The sequence below is a fragment of the Hyperoodon ampullatus genome, assembly GCF_949752795.1.
Source record: "Hyperoodon ampullatus genome assembly, chromosome: 6".
Lineage (NCBI taxonomy): Eukaryota > Metazoa > Chordata > Mammalia > Artiodactyla > Ziphiidae > Hyperoodon > Hyperoodon ampullatus.
Window position 1 is genome coordinate 35,678,365 of NC_136919.1, and position 22,778 is coordinate 35,701,142.

The 22,778-nt window shown below is 41.1% G+C and overlaps 1 protein-coding gene across 1 annotated transcript in view; it reads right to left on the bottom strand.

The window, feature by feature from the left end:
* Positions 1-22,778, bottom strand: part of SVEP1 (sushi, von Willebrand factor type A, EGF and pentraxin domain containing 1) — a gene marked incomplete at both ends in the record, with an annotated part of 184,442 nt that overhangs the window by 136,319 nt on the left and 25,345 nt on the right. The window contains 2 exons of the mRNA XM_079707036.1: positions 13,515-13,691; positions 16,898-17,153. Of these exons, the coding sequence (XP_079563162.1) occupies positions 13,515-13,691; positions 16,898-17,153 (433 nt within the window). The remainder of the gene's footprint in view (positions 1-13,514; positions 13,692-16,897; positions 17,154-22,778) is intronic.

Here is a 22,778-nt window from a genome sequence, read left to right on the forward strand (position 1 = left end):
ATGAAAAAAGAGAAAGGGAGAGAGAGAGAGACATAGACATAATCCTGCCCTAAAGGGATTCATAGGATACCAGAGGAGGAAAAAACCTAACAAAAATGATGATGCTGTGTCGTAAATGTTAACAGGAAAAAAAGATATTTATGAGAACCAAAAGATCTAGATCTATCTGTGCCAGGGCAAGAAGGAATGAAAGGGAAAGTTTCATAAGAGAAGTGAGTTTGTTATGAATCCTGATGGATAGGTAAGAACTGAACAGACAGACAAAATGTGGAATATTCTAAGCAAAGGAGGACAAAAATGCACAAGTGTGGAGCCGTGGAAGAGCTTGCGGTGTCTGAGCAGCCACCAGCGCCCTGGGGTGGCCGGAGCATAAGATGCTGCAATGTTCATACCCAAGAGATCATTTAAGCCTAGTAGAATCTCATGGCTTTGATATTTATTCTCAAACTTTAAAAAGAGACACAGTAATGTTTTCTGAATCTTATGTTAAAGCATTAATTCAGTTTGTCAATATAGAGCAGGTGTCTCAACCTCAGTAGAGGGTGACATTTGGAACTTGTCACAGCTGTTTGGTGTATTGTAGGCTATTTAGCAGCAACCTTGGCCTCTAGCCACTAGATGACAATAGCTCCTTCCACTGTGACAACCGATAACATCTTCAGACATTGCCAAATGTCCCCAAGGGGGCAAAATCTCTCCTTGTTGAGAACCACCACTGGTAGAGTGTAACAATTTAAATTAATCAAGGACTTACTATATGCCAAGCACCATAGCAAGCTTTTCACACATATTATCTCACTGCCTTTTTATAACAATCCTACTGGTATTAACCCCATTTCATAGACTAAGAAACTAAGGCCCACAGAGGTCAAAGAACTTGCCCAGAAAAACAGTGAGGAAGTGAGAGAACTAGGATTCATCACTAGCATTCATGCCACTAACTAATAGTTAATCCATAACTATTTATTTATAGATTTATTTATGGATTTATAAGGTTGTATAAGGATTGAATCATGTATCTCGCATTACCAGCATTTAGCACACTCACAGCGCCCATCATTTTACTGAGCCTGATTTTTTTCTAGCTTGGGCTATCATTTTCAAATTGCTAACCTTGGCTACTATCCAAACTTGGCTAAGCATCTCATTTTTAGTAAGCACCAACTCGATGCAGAGCCCATGGAACCGAACACTTGAGATGCTAAGCTACAGCTGAGAAGCAACTGTTTATTTTAAATGTAGCCTGGAAAGAGCAGCAAAATATTTCTGGATCATTTCCTTGATGGATAAGGACGGTGCAATGAGTGCTATGGAATCACTGTAGGCAATAAAATGGCGCAGAGACAGCGTGGATTCTGGGCTCCGAGAGAGCTGGGTCTGCTCACTAACTTCTTTAGAGATGAATGCCACTAGGAAAACTTAAAATTCTTTCGCACTGTTTCCTCTTCTGGCAAAGAGGCACATAAGCGGGCAAAGACTTTGCAAGAGGCATGTGGATGTGGCATGAATCATTTTAGAGAGCCAATTTCCAGGACCTCAACATTCCTTTGTCCTCTTAGCTAAACTGATGTGCCAGAGAAAGCATCTACGGCACCTTTACACAAGTGCCCTTTGTTCATTTTTCAAAAGAAATGTGTACTTTTCACTCCTTCTAAATCTTGATGCATTGCCCCGAGGCAATAAATCTCCAGCACAAGTCAAAATCTTGGTATCTGGAGACCCTTCAGATTAAGGCACAATAAGCAGGTCCTCTGAGAAACTCTTCTAGTCTTTCACATATTTCAGTTAAGTATCTTTCAATATTTCTTGACATTGGAAATGGAGTATTTGGGCTCATTTCGGGATCTTTTGAATTCAGATACATTGTAGGGTGGGGACGGGGGAGGGAAGGCATCGTTCATTTACCGCCTTTCCTTTTCAACCCTCTGACTACCGTCAAAGCACATGCCACTTCTAAAAGAGTCGCATGAGGGCAAAGCAAGGAAGAAAATGTCCGTAAGAAATACTGAAGGTGGCAGCAGCTTATTTCACCCAGATGACAACTTCAGGGCAGGCTCTCTGCCTCGTTTATCAACTGTAGAACTCTAAAGTAATATGATTGCCACTGGAATGTGCATTGGCTTATTTAGGCCTTTTTCTCTCAGAAAATAAATCTGATTTGGAGGATAGGTTTGACTGTGAGAAACATTTTCACAAATAGGTGATATGGTTGATATTTGTCCAGAAATTAAATAAGCTAAATCTATGGCTCCAAGATTTTGATAAGAAGATATTAATGCACATTTTAGGGTAAAATAATTTTATCAAAGACTACTGAATTGTTAAAAGTTTATTAAAATTCAGGGACTTCCCTGGTGGTGCAGTGGTTAAGAATCTGCCTGCCAATGCAGGGGACACAGGTTTGAGCCCTGGTCTGGGAAGATCCCACATACCGCAGAGCAACTAAGCCTGTGCGCCACAACTACTGAGCCTGCACTCTACAGCCTGCGTGCCACAACTACTGAAGATTGTACGCCTAGAGCCTGTTCTCCGCAACAAGAGAAGCCACCGTAATGAGAAGCCCGCGCACTGCAAAGCAGAGTAGCCCCCACAAACCACAACTAGAGAAAGCCCGCGTGCAGCAACCAAGGCCCAACGCAGCCAAAAATATATAAATTAAAAAAATAAATTTATTTTTTTAAAAAGTTTATTAAAATTCATACTATTTTGTTTTTCCCAAGATCAACTTTAAACAAAATGCTTCCAAATGAAATAGTAACAGGTAGTCTTTTAATAAGTCCTGGTAAAGTTCTAGTCTTTGGGGAGGCTTCCAGAAATTTGAGAAAGTGAATGATTGGAATGATGGGTTAAAAACTCCTTTTGCTGGTGAAAAGTTTTCCAATTCCTTAGTTTCAATAAAATTGAAAGCGGACCTAAGGGAATTGTCAGCTGAGAGATCATTTACAATCCTTTTTTGACAATAGATAACTCATGTTATTTTTGGCAGGAAACTCAGGAGGAACTCCAAGAACTGAGTGACATCAATTTAACCCAACTCTTTCAAATGCCATCTACATATTTGTATGAAGAAGGTTTCCAGCACTAAAACCTATAAAAATGAAAAACAGCACTGAAATGAATGCTGTATGCTCTTATTCTAATAGTGAACAATAGAAATCCATGGGTCCATGAATTAATGAACAACCCGTCCGATTAAGAGATGAATCTCCAATAGTATCTTATTTTTTATATCAAAATTTGTAATAATGTTTGACAAATTATATACAAGTAACAACTGCAATAATAACTCAATCTGTTAGCAATTTTGGTCACAGAAAATGTAAAAATTTCTATTGATATCAACAATTTTTGTAGCAGAGGAGTAGAATTCTGCAATCAATAAAAGGCTTTAGGACATAAAAATATGTTGCATTAGCAGGGAATTATGTGGGGACTTCCTCCTGGTGGCACAGTGGTTAAGACTCCACTCTCCCAATGCAGGGGGCCTGGGTTTGATCCCTGGTCAGGGAACTAGATCCCACATGCACGCCGCAACTAAAAGTTTGCATGCCACAACTAAGGAGCCAGCGAGTCACAACTAAGGAGCCCGTGAGCCGCAACTAAGGAGCCTGCCTGCTGCAACTAAGACCCAGTGCAACCAAATAAATAAATAAAATATTTTTTTAAAAAGAACTATAAAAAAAAAAGAATAGAATTATGTGGTAGAAGTGGAGTAAAGAGATCTAAGAAAACATGCAAAGTTTCGGCATTAAAAAAAGGTGCTTGCAGACATAGAAAACAAACTTATGTTTACCAAAGGGGCAAGGTGGGGGAGGAGGGATAAATTAGGAGTTTGGGATTAACATATACACACGACTGTATATAAACTAGATAACCAACAAGGACCTACTGTATAGCACAGGGAACTACACGCAATATTTTGTTATAACCTATACGGGAAACAGAATCTGAAAAAGAAAAAAAATATATATATATATATATAAACCGAATCACTTTGCTGTACACCTGAAACTAACATAACATTGTATCAACTATACTTCAATAAAACTTTTTTTAAAAAGGTGCTTGTTCATCAATGGATACTACTAGAAGGAATCAGATTTGCTGTAATACTTAGATTTCAGTGGCTACATTTAATAGTGCTGCAACAGTTTTATTTTAAAACATCAATACAGTACTATAGAAACGCCATCTTTACAAACCCCGTTGAAAAGTTTAGGGGGCTTCTTAAAAATCAATGAGGGGCACGTGGGTTTTCAGTCTTTCTTTAGGGGTTACGTGAGCAAACACATTTGAAGATTACTGATTTCGCAGATGTTAATTGTTTTCCCTTTGTCTCCTTTTCATTGTTATTGGAAAGAGTTACTTATAATCGGGCTGGGGAAAAGAGGAAGGGAGAGAGGAAGATTTTACAATGAGAAGCAGAAATTGGTCATAATCCTTCTTTTGACAATTTTTAAATATTGGGTATATTTATGAGTATCTCTAAAGGAAACAACATTCTGACTTTGAGAGCTTCTGTTGAAGATGGTGATGGAGGAGGATCCTGGGCTCACCACCTCCCCCGACACACTGAATCTGCAGCTACATATGGGACAACTTCCTCTGAAAAAAACTAAAAGCTGTCTGAGCGACCCCTACACATTGGGCAAATGACAGAAGGCCCACATCGAAACAGGCAGGAGGGGCTGGGACACAACCTAGCCACAAACCCCATCACAGAGTGGCCACCCACAATCCAGAGAAAACTCAAAGCCTGAAGCTGCTCCCTGAGGCGGGAGGAGTTTGAACCCCACGTGAGCACCCAACTTGTAAGACCTGCATCTGAGAGAAGAGACCCCAAAACATCTAGCTTTGAAAATCAACAGGGCTCGAGTCCATGAGACCCACAGACCATAAGGAACTGAGAAACGCCTCTTAATGGGCTCTTTCATGACTCACCTGCCCCAGGGCTCAGTGCAGAGGCAGTGGGTCCAGGGGCATCTCGACTTGATGTGATTGAAGCTCATTTGCTCATGTTAAAGCACCTGAGTTTAGCACACACCTAGGGGCCTGCTGACTGGCAGACACCATCTTCACCCCCTTCCTCTTCTTCACTCTAGCCAGTGGGTAGCATCTTTTTTTCTTCTTCTTCTTTTTCCAGCAGATGCCATCTATACTCTCTCCCTCTGCTGTGCTCTAGAGCCACAGTATCTCCCGAAGGGGAGCTTTCACACATGGCTGGTGCCCTGGCTTTTGCGGCTGCTGAGTAGGGGATACCCCTTGATTACCTGGCTCTGGAGGCCGGCAGGGCTTATGCTTGTGGGTCCCACAGGACGGTAACCAATGGAGAAAGAGTTCTTAAACAGCTTCCGCCCCCAAGAGACAGGAAGAGGCAACAGACACAGGAGCTCAGACTTTCTGTGAAAGTGGCCTATTAGCAAATCATCACAGCTGCAGCCCGAGGGGGCAGGTTTCTAATTAAACACACGTGTAAGTGCTAACTACGATCCTTTCCAGAGCTCTCCAAGAGGAGGTGCTATCTTCATGCTCTCCCTGGCCATGCTCCAAAACGCCAATATCTCCCAGAGGGGGGCTTTCACACATGTCTGGTGCCCTGGTTTTTGCGACTGCCTCCCAGGACATGTCCCTGGATTTCCTGTCTCTGGAGGCCGGTGCTGGGGGGCGGCCAGTGTTCTTGGGTCCCCTGGAACGATCGGAGAGACAGTTCCAGGCAGGCTACTCCCCACCAGGGCACTGCATAGACAATAGACTGAAACCAACCACCTCCCCCCTGCTTCTGTGAAAGAGGCCTATTTTCTTCTTCTGGAGCCTGAGGGGTGGCTTCAGCTTTGCCAAGCAAATAGAGGCCTACAGAGGTGCTCTCAGGGAACCCAGGCAGTTGGGTGCCATCTATGCATGCTCCCTCTGCCACGCCACACCTTCCTGATACCTCCTGGAAAGGAGTTTATACACTCATCTGGAGCCCCAGTTTTTGCGACTGCCACCCAGGGGACACCTCCAGATCACCCGGCTCTGGCGGCCAACAGGTCTTTTACACTTGGGGTCCCAGAGGACTGTATATATCGCATACTTTAAATATCTGCATACTTTAGAAGCTGCTACTGGAAGGTGTGAATTCCAAACAGCCTGAATCTAGGTGCTGACTGAGATCCTCCCCTTTGGGACACTGACAGGTCCTGGCACAGCCTCAACTAAAATAAATTAACTGATTCACTTTGTTATAAAGCAGAAACTAACACACCATTGTAAAGCAATTATACTCCAATAAAGATTTTTAAAAAATAAAAATAAAAAATAAATTAATTAATTAAAAGTAAAGTAGGCTGCGTGGACAATCACAAAGGTTCAAGAGACAACCAAGAGCTAGGGGAGGGGTGAATGATAAGGGTCATCGCCTACACGGGGCCGCTCGTTCAAGACAGAGAGGTGTCTGTTTTATCTAATGCACAGAAAGCAACACAGAGAGTCAAGGAAAATGAAGAAATGGCTGTTCCAAATAAAAAAGAACAAGACAAAACCTCAGGAAAAAACCTTAATTAAAGAGAGATAAGTAATTCACCTGATAAAGAGTTCAAAGTCATAGTCATAAAGACGCTCACCAAACTTGGGAGAAGACTGAATACAGTGAGAACTTCAACAAAGAAACAGAAAATATAGTCAAGTATCAAACAGAAGGTACAGAGCTGAAGAATACAATAACTGAACTGAAATACAATATTCTGACTTTGGAGTTTGGTGATGTTTCACACCTACGGTCTAATGATATGCATTTTCCTGTTATAAAAATTACGATAGACTGGAAAATGCACCATCAGGACTGAATACCTACCACATTCCGTGGCAAACTGAACAAACTAGCCCAGTGCAGGCAGCAGTGACCCATCCTCCTCAAGCTGATGGGAACCACTGTCAACATGCCAGCAATATTCCCTCATAAAAAAGCGAATAGGGATACATTGTACAAATTCCTTACACCTTACAAATCCATTATTAGGCACCACTGGGGATGTCTTTTGGGGAAAAAACCCAGCTACGCTCTGCTCAGAGAACAAGATTTCCAAATGTTCTGGTTTCTATTCAAGAATTTCTAGAGCTCTCTGTCCTTTCTCTTTCCAAAGAAATCTTAGGCAGGAAAATGTGTGTGTGTGTGTGTGTGTGTGTGTATGCAGGTGTGTGCCAGGTGGGGGTGGGGAATTGTGTGTATATATTTACATGTGTAATAAGATATTTCCACATAAATATTCCATTGTTACCATTTCTATTGTGTATCCTCCTTTTATGAAAAATAATATAACCGGGGCTTTGGCTCATTATCTGGTCCTCAGCCTTGACGCTCATCCAGCTATAATTTTAAATCTGCTAATCATTCCAAACTCACTGAAATGGAGTCGATGCCTGCAAAGCAGTGTCTCAAGATGTCTATTGTCTCTGTGTCTCTCAAATCCCTTCGGCGAAATTCAGAACAGCTGCAACTGCTTGGATTTACAACAGGAGTTCACTAGCTATTCACAACTGATTATGATGATCTAGCCATGTAAAAATGACTCATCTAGTGAATTAACCATACTCTGTATTTGACTTATTGCTGAAAAAATTTAACCAAATGTAAATATTTTGCATTCAAACAAACTGAATTCTTAAAAATGTCTTACCACATGCCTTTGTGCTAAGGACCCTGTGGTGCCCAAGGCACAGGTGGAAACCAGGCAATTGCCTAAGATTTCAATAATGAGTTCTTGTCCATTTAAGATTCTGGTATTAAACCTGGCCTCTTACCTACATCCATTTTCTTTTCCTTTTTTTTTAAAATAAATTTATTTATTTGTTTATGGCTGCGTTGGGTCTTCGTTGCTGCTTTCTCAAGTTGCGGCGAGGGGGTCTACTCTTCATTGTGGTGCGTGGGCTTCTCACTGTGGTGGCTTCTCTTGTTGCGGAGCACAGGCTCTAGGTGTGCGGGCTTCACTAGTTGTGGCTTGCAGGCTCCAGAGTGCAGGCTCAGTAGTTGTGGCGCACGGGCTTAGTTACTCCGCGTCATGTGGGATCTTCCCGGACCAGGGCTCGAACCCGTGTCCCCTGCATTGGCAGGCAGATTCTCAACCACTGTGCCACCAGGCAAGCCCACATCCTTTTCCTTGATGGGCTCTGAAGGCAGGCAGTGAGGATACAGAATGAACTAGAAAATCACTGCCCATTAAATCACTAGTCTGATGAAGCAGGAACAAAGCAAATGGTTGGACCAAATGTAAAATCGATAGCTAGTGGGAAGCAGCCGCATAGCACAGGGAGATCAGCTCTGTGCTTTGTGTCCACCTAGAGGGGTGGGATAGGGAGGGTGGGACGGAGACGCAAGAGGGAGGAGATATGGGGATATACGTATATGTATAGCTGATTCACTTTGTTACACAGCAGAAATTAACACATCATTGTAAAGCAATTATACTCCAATAAAAATGTTTAAAAAAAAGCGAATAGTTGGATGTGGTGGGAAAGGGAACCTGCAGAAGCATGAAGAAATATCTGAGGAATGAAATAGAGTGGTATTTGGGGGAAACTATAACTAGCTCCAGCTTTTAGGTCAAAGGGTAAAGAGAGGTCAAATCATACAACCTTAATGCTCTGCTAAAGAGCTTGAAGTTTATTGAACAAATGAGTCATAATTAAAAAACAGTAAGCAGGGGTGTGGCATATTGGGTTTGTCTTTATATAACTCATTCTCTTCTTTTCCTGCCTAATATCATGTTGAGCTGCATGAAGCTGCTACCTTGTGGGTTGGAAGTGATCAAATGTTGATGATCTCATAAGGATCAAGCTGATACGTAACAGAATTTGAAATTATATTTTCAATTGTGTTTATTTGTTGAATGTCTATCTCTATGGCTAGATGGTAGACTCCAGAGCCAGACAACTTGGGTTCATAAATCAGCTCTATTAGCTGTGTGACCCTGGACCAGTTACTTTACCTCTCAGACTTTGTTTCCTTGTCTCACAATACTCCAGAGAGTTACTGTGACCATTACATGAGTTAATATATATTGATGATCGAAATGGTGTCTGGGATGTAGTAAGTGCTACTCAAATATTAGCTATCATTATTATTATCACCATCATCAGTCATTTACTGCTGTCATCAGCATCATCACCACTTCCAAATGTCTATGTTAAACGTGAAGAATGAGGAAAGTAATCCTAGAGCTAGAAATTGGAAGCGACTCCCTTTCATTAGATTCCACAGTTTTTTAGTCCTCTTCCCTTGAGTTCAATAACTAATCCCAGAAGGATGTTTTCTCAACCCTTGAAACCTGCTCATGTAGTATTGAAGTCCCATACCTGAATTTCTGAATTATACAAAATACCTGCAGCAAATGAAAGCGAGTTATGTAGGGTTTTTTTAAAAAACAAAAACAAAAACAAAATATCAACAGCCTTTCATAAAGCATTGATTTACAACCAAAAAAAAAAAAAAAACTTCCTATATGGGATGCAGTTTCGTCATCTCCCAAGTGAATTGTGAGAAAAACCCTTACAGCTAGCTCTAGTATTCTACTTTTCTATGAAATTAACAAATGCAATTTGCCTCAGCATTTAAGTCTTCCCTAATCAAGCAAACAACCTCTACTTCAAAATCCAATGGCACATTATCCCACTGCCTTTTCTCACACAGGATTCTTGATTTTCACTGGGTACTCATCATGTCAATATGGTATCCACCTTTAGTAGCAGCAAAGCTTCTTGATGGTATTCACCTGCATGCAGGAATCTTCCTTATCCTCCCCATAGCACAATTCCTCAGGTTAGGGCCACTAGTCTAGCCCAGAAGAGTGGAATTTACAAAATAGATGGGATCCCTTGTCTTCAAGTATCTCATTCTTGAGATAATTATTTTAATGTTCGTTCATTAGCTTTCTCATAACATCTATATTATCTCACAATGATTAATAATAAAAGCTACCATTGATCAAGAATTGATGTGCCAGATACTGTCCTAAGCATTCTAAGTATATTCTCTCAATTACCCAACCATCTATCTACACATATATACATGACTGTATACACACACACATATCTATAGGTTTACTTCTATGTACATATATGTATGTGTATATATATACATAAAACTATACCAAAAATATATATATACATAAAACTACACATATATATATACACATAAAACTATACCATTATTAAGCCCATTTTACAGAAGAAACTGAGAATCAGAAAGAATTAATCATCCAAAGCCACATAGTTTATGTCAGAGGCTGAATTTGAGCTAGATCCTTCTGCATTTTTAACCACTTTCAGTTCAGTGTTTATGGTCTCCAAAAAGCAATGAACCCAAGAAGCTTTTTTCAAAAGTGCAAAATAAGCAGTTTGATATCTTGAAAACAGGACTTAGAGAAAAGTGTCCTGGGTCCCTTCCCGGTCCTGCTGATTGATGGTGGGATATGCCATCTTGAGCAAAATACTCGTCTTTCCCTGAGACCTCAATTTCCTCTTGTAGAATGAAGGGTTTAGAGCAGATAATCCCTAAGGTTTCTTCTGGCTCTAAAGAGAAATGATTTGCTTCGGAAAGGCATTGTATCTACAATGAGGATAAATACCCAGAATGCCAACTCTTCTTAATGAAAGGTAACATCCTCTCCTGAAGCAATAAAAGAACTATCTTCTAGTCATCCTGCAGATCTTGGTTTAGAGAGTACAATATTAGTCTAACCTTCTATGGAGTCCCTTCTTCATACTGCACTTCACAGTTTGTGATTACAAATTGATTTGTGTAGTTAGATTGTAAGTTCTAAGAAGGTAGGCACCATGTCTGTCTGTTCACCACTGAACACTTACCTGCACATTGAACTACTGAACCACTGGCACAGAGAAAGTGCTCAGGAACGTTTGTCAGCTAAATGGATTTTAAAAGGGGCTCAGAGCTGCTAGGTTTTCAGTATTGGATGATTTAGAGCAAATATTTCTTTCTGCCTTTCCAAAAGATAAGAGTCTAGTAATGATTCTTTCATGTCATCAGAAGGCTATAATTTATTTATTTTCTCTTAGCTGGTACCATGAAGGAGAAGCCAATGATGAACACTGCCTCCCGAAAGTGTGAAAATCACAGCTCAGAGCTCCAATACCACTTTCTCTAACCACTGAGAAACAAATATTGAAGATGATGATATCAACATTTATATCAGGGACTTTCTGGTGGTCCAGTGGTTAAGACTCTGTGCTTCCACTGCAGGGAGTGCGGGTTGGATCCCTGCTTGGGGAACTAAGATCCCACAAGCTGCGTGGCACAGCCAAAGAAAAAAAACCAAACCAAAAAACATTTATATAAATGAACTGGATCTAACTGCAATCCTGCACGTAAGGAAGGCTCATTAATTTAAGAGAAGGGATGGAAAAACGAATCCTTTTGTGCTTGGTGTTCTTGGCTGGAACCAGCAGCCAAAGTGCTGTTGTCCCCTCTACTGCAGCTCCACTGACAGGCCCACCCAACTGTGTACATTTTACAGACAGACGGCTGTGCCTCTCTGCCTGGAATGCACGACTGGTAGCAGCCACAGCGAATTGGGTAACTGGGGGCAGTGGGTTTGTGAACTGCCCCCCTCTCTTCCTGCAGCTTATCCCCTGGGATGCAAGATTACAGTGCCCGGGAGCGGTGGAGGCCGGGTACAGCATGGCTGAGGCTGCTGGGCAGCCACACGGGCAGTGGCTTGTTGGCAGCGAGCTCAGTCTAGGACCACACGGAAAGCAGACATGCTGACTACAGCATGCAGCAAAGAAAACGAGAGCTTCTGCCTGTGTTCGGTGGGCTTGGACGGGAGAGGGAAGGAGGGGGTTGTCGGGGAGAGTGCCAAGCTGGGCTGTTCATGAAAGTGTGGGAAGATTCAAGGGGAGGCATTTTGCCAACTCAGAGGCAGTTGGGCAGATCCCACCCTCCCTTTTTTCTGCTCAAATGAGAAATCCTGCTTGATGGAGTGGGAGCAGGGCCAAGAAAGGAATGATTCTGCTGGGCGAGCATGGATGCTCGGACCTGGGAAGGATGTCCGCCAGCTGGGATCAGGGCCAGTGGTGGGGGGAGGAGAAATCGAGGGAAGGGAGATGAGGGACAACAAGAATGAAAGCAAGTGTCAGAGGCTGGGACTAGCAGACGCCAACGATTATATACAGCACGGACCAACAAGGTCCCACCGTGGAGCACAGGAAACTATATTCAGTATCCTGGGATAAACCACAGTGGAAAAGAACATTAAAAAAAAGAATGTATATATATGTATAACTGAATCACTCTGCTGTACAGCAGAAACTAACGCAACACCGTAAATCAACTATACCTCAATTTAAAAAACAAAGTAAAAGTGAGTAAAAGAAGAACATGAGGAGAAATGTCCCGCTAGGAGAAGAAAAGAGAGAAAGCAGGTCAGGTCAGAGACCTGGAAGGTTCACCCCTGGGAGAACCACGTTTCTGTGTTATAGAGCAGACCCACCTACCTTCCAAATAGCAGAATGAAATAATGTTCATGTGAAACGAGCAGTGAAAGACCACACCAGACAGTATAAAGTAAACCTACTGCCCCAAAATTCTCCTGGTGGGTATTAATTTCCATGGGAATACATTTTTCCCAAACAGCAAACCATGGAAGAGTTGTAAGTTCTAAAAATCATGTTACCTTTTAAGTAAAACAGAGCAAACAAAATGCTATCACAGAAAAACCATATAGTACTTCTATATATTTGATATTTCCTAAAACATAATTTATTTTTTTATCACAGCTAAAATATAATTTAGAACCCAAGAATCCTAAGTTGTTCTTCTTGTCTTTCTAATGTAGTATTAAAAACATGAAGATCCTGTGGTAAGAAAACCTAGAGGAGATAAAATTAGAAATGTCGAAGAAGTGAATTCCATTTTGAAGTGATGTCACTTTTAGAGCTTTCTAATGTCCCTCGTGGAGACTTATGAAGAGCTAAAAGACCATCAGTTACATTTTTTGGTGACAATCCTACAAGTTATATGTGGCCTGAGGACCAGAATCCCACTGGCTGCAATCTCTTACAGAGGCTGAGGCATATTTTGGCGATTTGGCTATTGACTGATTACAAAATAAAAGGCCCCAAATCGTCCCCCTTCCCGGATCTGAACCTAGGCTTCAAGAGGCCATTCTTCCTCTTGGAGCTCTGCCCCTATCATGTAAACAAGCCTGGGTTGACTTCATGGGGTCTGAGAGGCCATATAAAGGACAGCCTAGTAGTCCTAGACAAGCCATTTTAGACCAGCCTCCAGCTAGCTGATCCCCAAACAGGTGAGAGAACTCAGGTAAGATCAGCGGGGCAGCCAACCCTACTTACAGCCAACGACAAATGCTTGAGCCAACACAGCTGAGACCAAAAGTGCTGCCCAACCGATCCACAGACTCATGAGCAGTACCAAATACTTAGTGTTTACCCATTGAGTATGTGGACTGATTCCTACACAGGAAAAGACAACTGATACAGTTACACACAGCCTGGGCACTCACCTGTGCATTCGTACTGTAGACCTTTCCCGTAATACCCCTTCTCACAGATGCACTCAAATTGACCCGTGTGTGTCCCACATTTGCAGCTTGCCATCTGGTCACAGCAGTCTTTGCCGGCTTCACACAGATATGAGCAATGGGACATATCCTCTTGAATAAAACTCCCAGAAGGCAGATCTACCAAGCACATATGACAGGGGGTCATAAAAAAAAATGAACGAGCAGTTGAATGTTACATTCTCTCATTACCACAACTGAAGCTCAAGACAGAGAAAATATCTTTTCATTTCCATCAAATTCCCAACTGCTCCCCACTCCCATCCAAATATGAAGGTGTGTGATTTGCAGGACCACAGACTGGGAATTTGATGCAGCTGGTTAAGCTATTTCAGTCTGGGACCTCATCATAAGTTCTCAAGGCCAGGCAGGGTCAGGCAGAAATTAAGTAGTTTCAGCGAGGAATCTCCAGATGCAGCAGGAAGTAATGTAGTCGGTTCTCCAGGTCAGTCCCCTGGCTTCCACACCAGCATGAGGTCAGGCAGCAGTAACCAGATTTCTAGAATCCTTGTTCAGATAAATAAATAAAGCTGCAATCCTGACTGCTGTCAAAGGGTGCTGATGGTGAGTTACTGATTTAAGAATAAATACCATTACTTCTATAATTATTTGATTAAAAACTGAAACAATGGCACCACACAAGTTGAATAATAGAACCAGGATCTGCTTTCTCTCTCAATTTTAAATAAATTTTCACTTGTTGTGTAAAAGGAGACCATACAGATTATGTGAGCCATGCTCTGAAGTGAGCCATGCTGGGAATTCAACAACACAGGCAGAGCTGTCCTGTTCTGAAAGTGACTTAACGGGGCAGGGTAAGGTTGACTATGACTTATCAGGAATGGATGGCCTAGAATCAGGCACACAGTAAGTTCCATTTACCCTGCTGAGAAAGTTCAAAAGTCTTAGCCTAAATTCCAGCACTAGGTCCACAGTGCTAGGCCTAGATACAGTGATAGGACCACAGTAGAAACTCAAATGAGTGAGTTTCAGAAAGACACATGAACTGCCATTGAATACCCAGAAAGGAGATTGGTGATGGCCTCAGTTATGGAACATCTGTCTCTATGCATTAAGACCCTGAACAATAGACAGGGACAACGTAAAGGGAAGACCCTGGCCCTGAGAGAAAAAGACTTGTACAACCAAGTACCCTATTAAAGCCCCATCTAATAGACTATGGTGTGGGTACAAGGTCTGCAACATGGGCATCTTGGACTTAGCTCTGAGACACAGGTTTATTTGGCAGTTGAGGGAGCAAGAAAAAGGTAGCTATAAGACTGGTGCACTGGCATTTAGGCCGGGGAGAGAGATAAGTGAACAAGCTGCATATGTGGAAAGCTATTATTCTGGAACCTACATCTATCGAGAATGGCCACAAACATGGACAGCCTTGAGACCAAAAGTGGATCCATCCAACTTGAAAGTAGTTTCAGCAGGCCACAGATAGAGAGAACAAACTAGTGGTTACCAGTGAGGGGAGGGGCAGTGTGGGGGTGGGGGAGTGGAAGGTACAAACTCTTGGGTATAAGATGGGCTCAAGGGTGTATTGTATGTACAACACAGGGAACATAGGCAATATTTTGTAATAACTGTAAATTGGAAGCAACCTTTAAAAATTGTATAAAAATAAAAAACTATATATAGAAAAAGAAAGTTGCTTCAGAGAACATGGAGGCAGGAGAAATGAGGTTCACTTCCTTTGCCCCTATTGTTTCTTTTCAGTAAAAACAGGATTTTTTCTTATGGAACCTGGAAACTTGATTAGAGTATTACACATTTTAGATTTTAGTATTTTGTAATAAAAGTGATGCCTTCGAAAACTCTGCTGTGATAGAATAACCAAAATTCTTTCCTTGAAGACTCTGTCCCATCCAGTTTCTGACTCAACTTGCATTGGGCAGAAGGCCCCCGTCCTACAAAACAGAAGGTTGGTAGGACTGGAAATGAGTCCTCTATGACACAGCTAATAACACCCACAATTTCATAATCCCATCTAGTGCAACAGACACTGTCTTCCTACTCAGCATATCACTTTTCCCAGAGAAGAGGAGAAACAAAAAAAGCCCCAGTTACTGAACTTCTGTCATATGCCAAACACTGTGCTGGTGAAATTTAAATGTTTTATTTAATCCTCCTGACAAAGCTATTTGGTACATGTTATAGTATCTCTATTTTAAAAGTAGAGGAAACTGAAGCTCATAGATGTTAGATAAATTGGCTAAGGTAATAGCCAATGGACAGTTATTGAGAGCTTAGTATAATAAGCCCTCAGTGACTTTTCTAATCACTTTATATGTATTAATCCATTTAATCCTTGGAATAAGCCTATGAAGTAGGGACTATTCTTGTACACTATTCTATTAACAAGAAATCTAGGGAGTGCAAAAGTTAAATAATTTGCACAAAGCCACCCAGTTAGTAGGTGACTAACTGGGAATTTTTGCTCTATCCATAGGTAGCCTGAGATGCTGCTCTAAACTCTTCTGTTGGAACTACAGTAAGGCTGACCCACTTAGTTTGAACATCACTAATTGTGAGGAAACCTCATGTTGCCATGATTTGCCCATCAAACTGAATCTTTCATGTGGATACCTGCAAAGATCAAGCCTAATTTGCTCCATGGCTTTGGTCTGAGGCTAGATCCCCATCTCCTCCTCCCAGTCTGCACTTTCTCTCCTGGATCACTGCAAGATACATGCCCATACTACACCTGGAAGTTCATTTGACTTAAGTCACCCAACTAAACATCCTTATAAATGGTGTACAAAGAACTCTAATGAATGGATTTACTGATGCTATTCCCTGTCGCTGTCACTGCTCTTCAGTTTATCCATAAGCATATTTATATTCAAACTGTCAGGTCAAGAAGTATGTGTTAAGTATTTATTGTCCCTATAATCTTCATGTGTATTTCTGGAAACATTCTGGTTAGATTCACTAAGCACGTCTCTGAATGTTTACTTCATCCTTCCAGATAACTGAAGATGAGATGTAAGTCAAGGCTTCCGACTCCATGTGTGGCCTCAAAACACACCTCAGTTCATTCCACTGATTCTAATGGTTCCAGGTGGGAGCATATGGATATTTTAGTGAAAATATATCAGAGCTATTAAAAAACAAAACAAATACTCCTGTTGCAAGGCCAGAATGTCATCTCTACTTATGAAGTTCAACGCAGCTCATAATACACGAGGAACACATGAGCATCACGCTCAGCGAAAACCTCATAGGGCTTGGTATTATCCCCACAGTGGGTTTCAAGAAATAAGCAAGAAGGAAGCCCTGTTTAAAGGCACTGCGTTATGCCAGTAGGTTTCCATTACCTTCATGCAACGCTCGGCGGGCTAAAGCCTCAAATTCTTCAAAACTGTGGAGCAGGTAGCAGTGCTCCTCCTTTGGGGTGGAAGCCATGTCATTCAGTTCTCGAATATTTCCTTGCCATATGCCAAAAGTGAAGATTTCCACTCCAAAATCTCGCAGTGATGCTGCAATGGGTCTTGGATCTCCCCCGTTGGAATATCCATCCGTAATGAGAAATATAACTTTTGTTGAGTTTTCTCTAGAATGACGAAGAATTTGCTGTAATGAAATAGGGCAAGTTAGTATGAATATGTATTGTGTTGGCCTACTCTGTGTCTACCTTATTAGGTAAGGGAGTGCTTGTGAAGATCATTAACATTTCACAAGAGTGAGGAATGGAACACTGATCAGTGAAGGTAAAACACAAACAGGCACAGATGAGAGCCTACAATGGTCTTCTCAAAGAACCACAATAAACCTCAAAAGCATTTAAAATGTATCATCATCATCACCATCATCATCATCGCCATAGAGCTTGCTAATCAAGAGCAATAAATGTTTATGGGGACTTCCCTGGTGGTCCAGTGTAAAGAATCCACCTTCCAATGCAGAGGATGCAGGTTCAATCCCTGGTCAGGGAACAAAGATCCCACATGCCACGAGGCAACTAAGCCCGCACACCACAACTAGAGAAGCCTGCACACCACAATGAAGAGCCCGTGCGCCGCAACAAAGACCCAGCACAGCCAAAAAAAAAAAGTTTATGGAATGAATTTGTATTAATATTATCAATTATTGTTAAACTATTTCTATTGATTTTCAGGCTCAAAATATGGACCAAATCTGAGTCTTATGTATCTACTTCCTATCGTATTTAGCTAGCTACCCACTTACCTACCTAGCTGAACCACTTCATGAACATACACTAAAAGCTGGACGAGAAGAAAATTTAACAGAACATGTCTTTTCCAGAGTTAATAATGACTCACTTGCCTCCTCTATTTGTTTTTCCACGGCTCCTCCAAAATTGGAGAATTGATTCAATACTTCAACTTTTTTGGACCACCCAGTATTAGCACAAAATCAGCTGTTTTTTTGGTGGTGTCCTATCTTCATGAGAAAATACTGATTCACTCAATTTGACAATTGGGCTTTACTGTTTTAGGACAAGTGAATTATCCTTTATAATGTTATATGCTGTTCCTTCTCTATAGATAAAAGGAAAAAGATGAGGGCTTCCCTGGTGGTGCAGTAGTTGGGGGTCCGCCTGCCAATGCAGGGGACACGGGTTCATGCCCCGGTCCGGGAGGATCCCATGTGCTGTGGAGCGGCTGGGCCCGTGGGCCATGGCCGCTGGGCCTGCGCGTCCGGAGCCTGTGCTCCGCAACGGGAGAGGCCACAACAGTGAGAGGCCTGCATACTGCAAAAAAAAAAAAAAAAAAAAAAAGGAAAAAGATGAAACCTTTTTTTTTTTTTAAAGTGTATATTCATTGCCACTGATGCTTTGTAACATCATACTGTAAAGGCACAAGAGATCCAATGGTGAGTCTGGCTTATAATTAAATTTGCTGCTGTTGCTTTTCATTAGAAATGGATAGGAAAGGTAAAGAAGCACCAGGGTATATTTTCTGGCAAGTTCTTAGAAGGAATCCAATGTTTCTTAAGCAATGATTCAAGAAATACTATATTCAGAAGAAGAGCAACATTGTAACCTACATTCTGTTAAAGTTAAAAGGAGATATTATGATTTTAAAAATAACTTTGCCTCAATTCATTTCAGGGGACAGGCTCAGCTATAAGAGCCAGATTCTCTCATAAGATTCATATCTGTAGAAAGCATATTTCATTAGTATATAATTAATAGGTATTTATTCTAATTCAATAATTCCTGCCAATTAGTTTCAGAGTTTGTGAGCTAAAGATAAAGCAGTTAAATCCGAATTTAAAGACAATTAAATTAAACTAAAAGTTACTCTGGAAAACATCTGGAAAGCCAGCAATTTGAGAAAAGGTATTCAATCACTTCATTCCACTTCTTCTCAAAAAGCAAGTGAAATAAAGGCAAACAAACAGTGTGGAAGGACCGTACTGAAGACAGGAACAGAGGGCAGGTGTATGTGGCAGAATAACATGAGATACTAATGGCTCTTAAAACTCAAAAAGCCGCCCTCTTGATGAATGACAAGAAGATCTGGGATGAATACTTGGTACGTGTAAGGTATTTCCTCACTCCAGACAAGAAAAGAACCTCTGAATGGCTATCATCAAAAAGAACAGAAGTAACTAATGCTGGTGATGATGTGGAGAAAAGGGAACCCTTGTACACTGTTGGTGGGAATATAAATTGGTGCAGCCACTGTGGAGAACAGTATGGAGGTTGCTCAAAAATCTAAAAATAGAATTACCATATGACCCAGGAATCCCACTCCTGGGTATATATCTGAAGAAAACAAGAACACTAATTTGGAAAGATACCTGAACCCCAACGTTCACAGCAGCATTATTTACAAATGCCAAGATATGGAAGCAACCTAAGTGTCCATCAAAAGATGAATGGATAAAGAGGATGTGGTATATATACACAATGGAATACTACTCGTCCATAAAAAAGAATGAAATTTTGCCATCTGCAGTAACATGGATGGATTTGGAGGGCATTACACTAAGTGAAATAAGTCAGACAGAGAAAGACAAATACTGTAGGGTATCACTTATTATGTGGAATCTAAAATGTACAACAAACTAGTGAATATAACAAAAAAGAAGCAGACTCATAAATATAGAGAACCAGTGGTTACCAGTGGGGAGAGAGAGGGGAGGGACGATATACGGGTGAGGGAGTGGAAGTACAAACTATTGGGTATAAGATAGGCTACAAGGATGTATTGTACAACATGGGGAATATAGCCAGTATTTTGTAATAACTGTAAATGGAGTGTCACCTTTAAAAATTGTACAAAAAATAAAAAAATAATTTAAAAAAGAACCTCTGAGGAGAGGGAGAGAAAGAGGAGTTAGGGGAGGAGATTTAGATGTTGCTGTGAGGCGCTGTGCTCTACACCAATCCCTCCACACACCCCAATTCAGTCACTGTAGGAGCGATGACTGACATTCCTTTATAGGGATGGGTATAGGGATCCATGAGTCCTCTTTCCATGTGGATATTTGGGGTAATGGTAAGTCCCACAGAAGTGCTGCTGGTCACAGTGACATGGGGCAATAGAATATAACTATGTGGGATGTTGAAGGGGAGAAGACCTGATGAGTCTTGTGTATTCCTGGAGAGGCTTAGGAGAGAGAGTTGGTGCAATATGAAGACTCCTAGGGAGTTTTGCCATATTAAGGATGTGGGAGTGGCTGACAGCATGGACCATGAGAGCTATGTCTCTCTCAGGCAATATCAACATGAAGAAATCCTGGAAGCCCCAGGAGATTACTGCACCAAGGGTGGCAAAGCTGACAAACCCATATGCAGACGACCCAGGATGATCATCATGACCACTGATGAGACAACTGAGACAATTCCAGATGATGGACATGCAGGGAGTGTCAGAGCTGAGAGGTGGACATCCACTCCCTTGCTGCAGCTTTGCAGAAGCTCCAAAGTTTAGACTAAACTAGAGGGAGAAACGGAAGAGGGAAACATTCCTGAATGTGGCTCAGTTTTCAAAAGTGAAGCACTCGAGAAATTTCTGAGTTTGAATTTGCTTGGAAGTACCTGGATGGAGTTTTCTCTCATCGGGTGGATTGGAGTCTCAAAATAGAAATGACAATTAGTATTAGAAAAATAGAGAATTTTTAAAAAATCTTAATTGGCAGAGAGTGACATGTTCTTTTTTACAAACACAGCTTCTCTTACTGATGGAACCTTGTGATATCTTGGAAAACAGGTAGAAAAAAGTCTTTTGGAACTCCGACAACCCCACCTTATTTAGAGGGAGAGGCAAAAGTTAGAGATGAAGGGCAGGGGAGAGAGAAGGAGGTCACTGGATTCAACCTCTTTGCAACACAGCTCAAAGATATTCCGAGGTGACAAAGGCAAGGACAACTTCAGACAAAAACCTAGTCTTCTCCCCACATGTAACTTCCTTGAAGGCAGATATTTTTGTCTAGTTCTTCAATTCTTAATTCTCAAAGTTTAGCACAGCACTTGGGAAATAGTACACACTCAATAAATATTAGTCAATAAATAGCAGCCCATAATGCAGCCAGTGCTCAGGCCAAAAACCTTGGAGTCACCCTCATCTCTCTCTCTTCTTGTATACTGCTTTAGAAAGCTTCCCCTCCCCAAGTCTGTTAAAATATTCTCATATTCTTTTCTCTATTACTTCTGTTTTTTAAAAATTATTAAATCCATACATTTTCCTTTGATGTGAAACAGATACTCCCTTTACTTTTATCCAACTTCATAAGCAATTTTCTTCCCTGGTTAAAGTCTCTTCATTCTGTTTTACTGACTTACTTGCTGATTCATGGCCAATGCCACATAGTTTGGTTACTATACTGTCAAAGTATTTTTTTTCATATCTGGTAGGGAAACTCTTAACATCCTTTTATTTTCTCTTTTAAAATGTTTGTAGTTAACCTTGAACATTCTCCTTTCCAATTGAGCTTGAGAGTCAGCTTATCAAATTCTTCATTACTTTTTTTTCTATCCAACCATTTGATCCAGCAATTCCACATCTAGAAATCTAGAGCGGATAAACTCTAGGATACACTGGAGAGAGTTGCTTGAGTACGTTGGTCTTAAGTGAGCAGTGGGAATATACAGAATGTGTGTGTGTGCTGTATGTTGTATAGTTTTGCACAAAAAAAAGATAAAGTTTTCTTTTTGTGCCTTTATTGTCCTTCAGACACAAACAAATACCATCTTGGAATATTAATCTTCACTCCTGTCAATAACATTCCTTGACATCCAGGTTAGGATTTGCAGAGATTTCTGGTTGTACTACTCATTAGGTACAAAACACTTTAAGCTGTGATTCTATTTTTCTTCTCTTCTTGCAGAGAACTACTGAGTATTTACAGGAACCATTATATCTGTTGGCAAGACAATATATTAAGCTTAAAATAGAAAGAAGAATAGCAGGACTAGTAGTCCAAGCAAAGAATTACACAAGATCTGGGTTTGGAATGCACTTTAAGGATAGAGCGGGGAATGGATGATTTACAGAAAATAATCTACCCCCCTCCCCCAATCTCTGTGCTTCATCATACTTGAATAAGAACATAATTCAATAAAAACATTTTTTTCATCCCACAGATCTAAGAAGTAAATAGAGCTGTGGTAATGTTGGTGGAATGTGGTAGAGGACCAACTCTTGATTCTCCTCTTACTGTTCCTGAAATAGTTTACATCATCTGCAATCCTTTGAAAGGTATTTAAGAAATAGAATTTTTTTGGTCCAGAATACTGAATGAGGCAAACCCTTTGTGGCCAACAAAAAACTTGACATGAACTTTGTATAGCAAAGGGTTATCACCATCTGTATTGCATCAAGCCTCTGATTAGCTTGTATAAATGTCTGGCAGAGAAGTAAGCTCCCCTTGTCCAGTAAGAGTCATTAGAATGATAAAAATGCAGGGTTGTGTAACATTGCTCTAACACCCGAGATCCATCACCATTACACAAGACTGCAATCCCCCTCCCCACACCCTCCAAGTCAGGCCACAAGGGAACTGTTTTGAAAAATGATCTTGAAAGAAAAACACAGGTTACAAGAAAGCTGACATGGGGACAATATTTGCCCTTGGGCTCCATTAATTAAACTACATGTAGATATAATACCAACCTCAGCACAACCTTAGCTGCAATTACCCACCGTGGCCAGCTCTGACTGAGGATAGTAACTAGAGAAACTCATAAGTCACCTTTTAAAAAATATGATTTTGTGAACTGATACC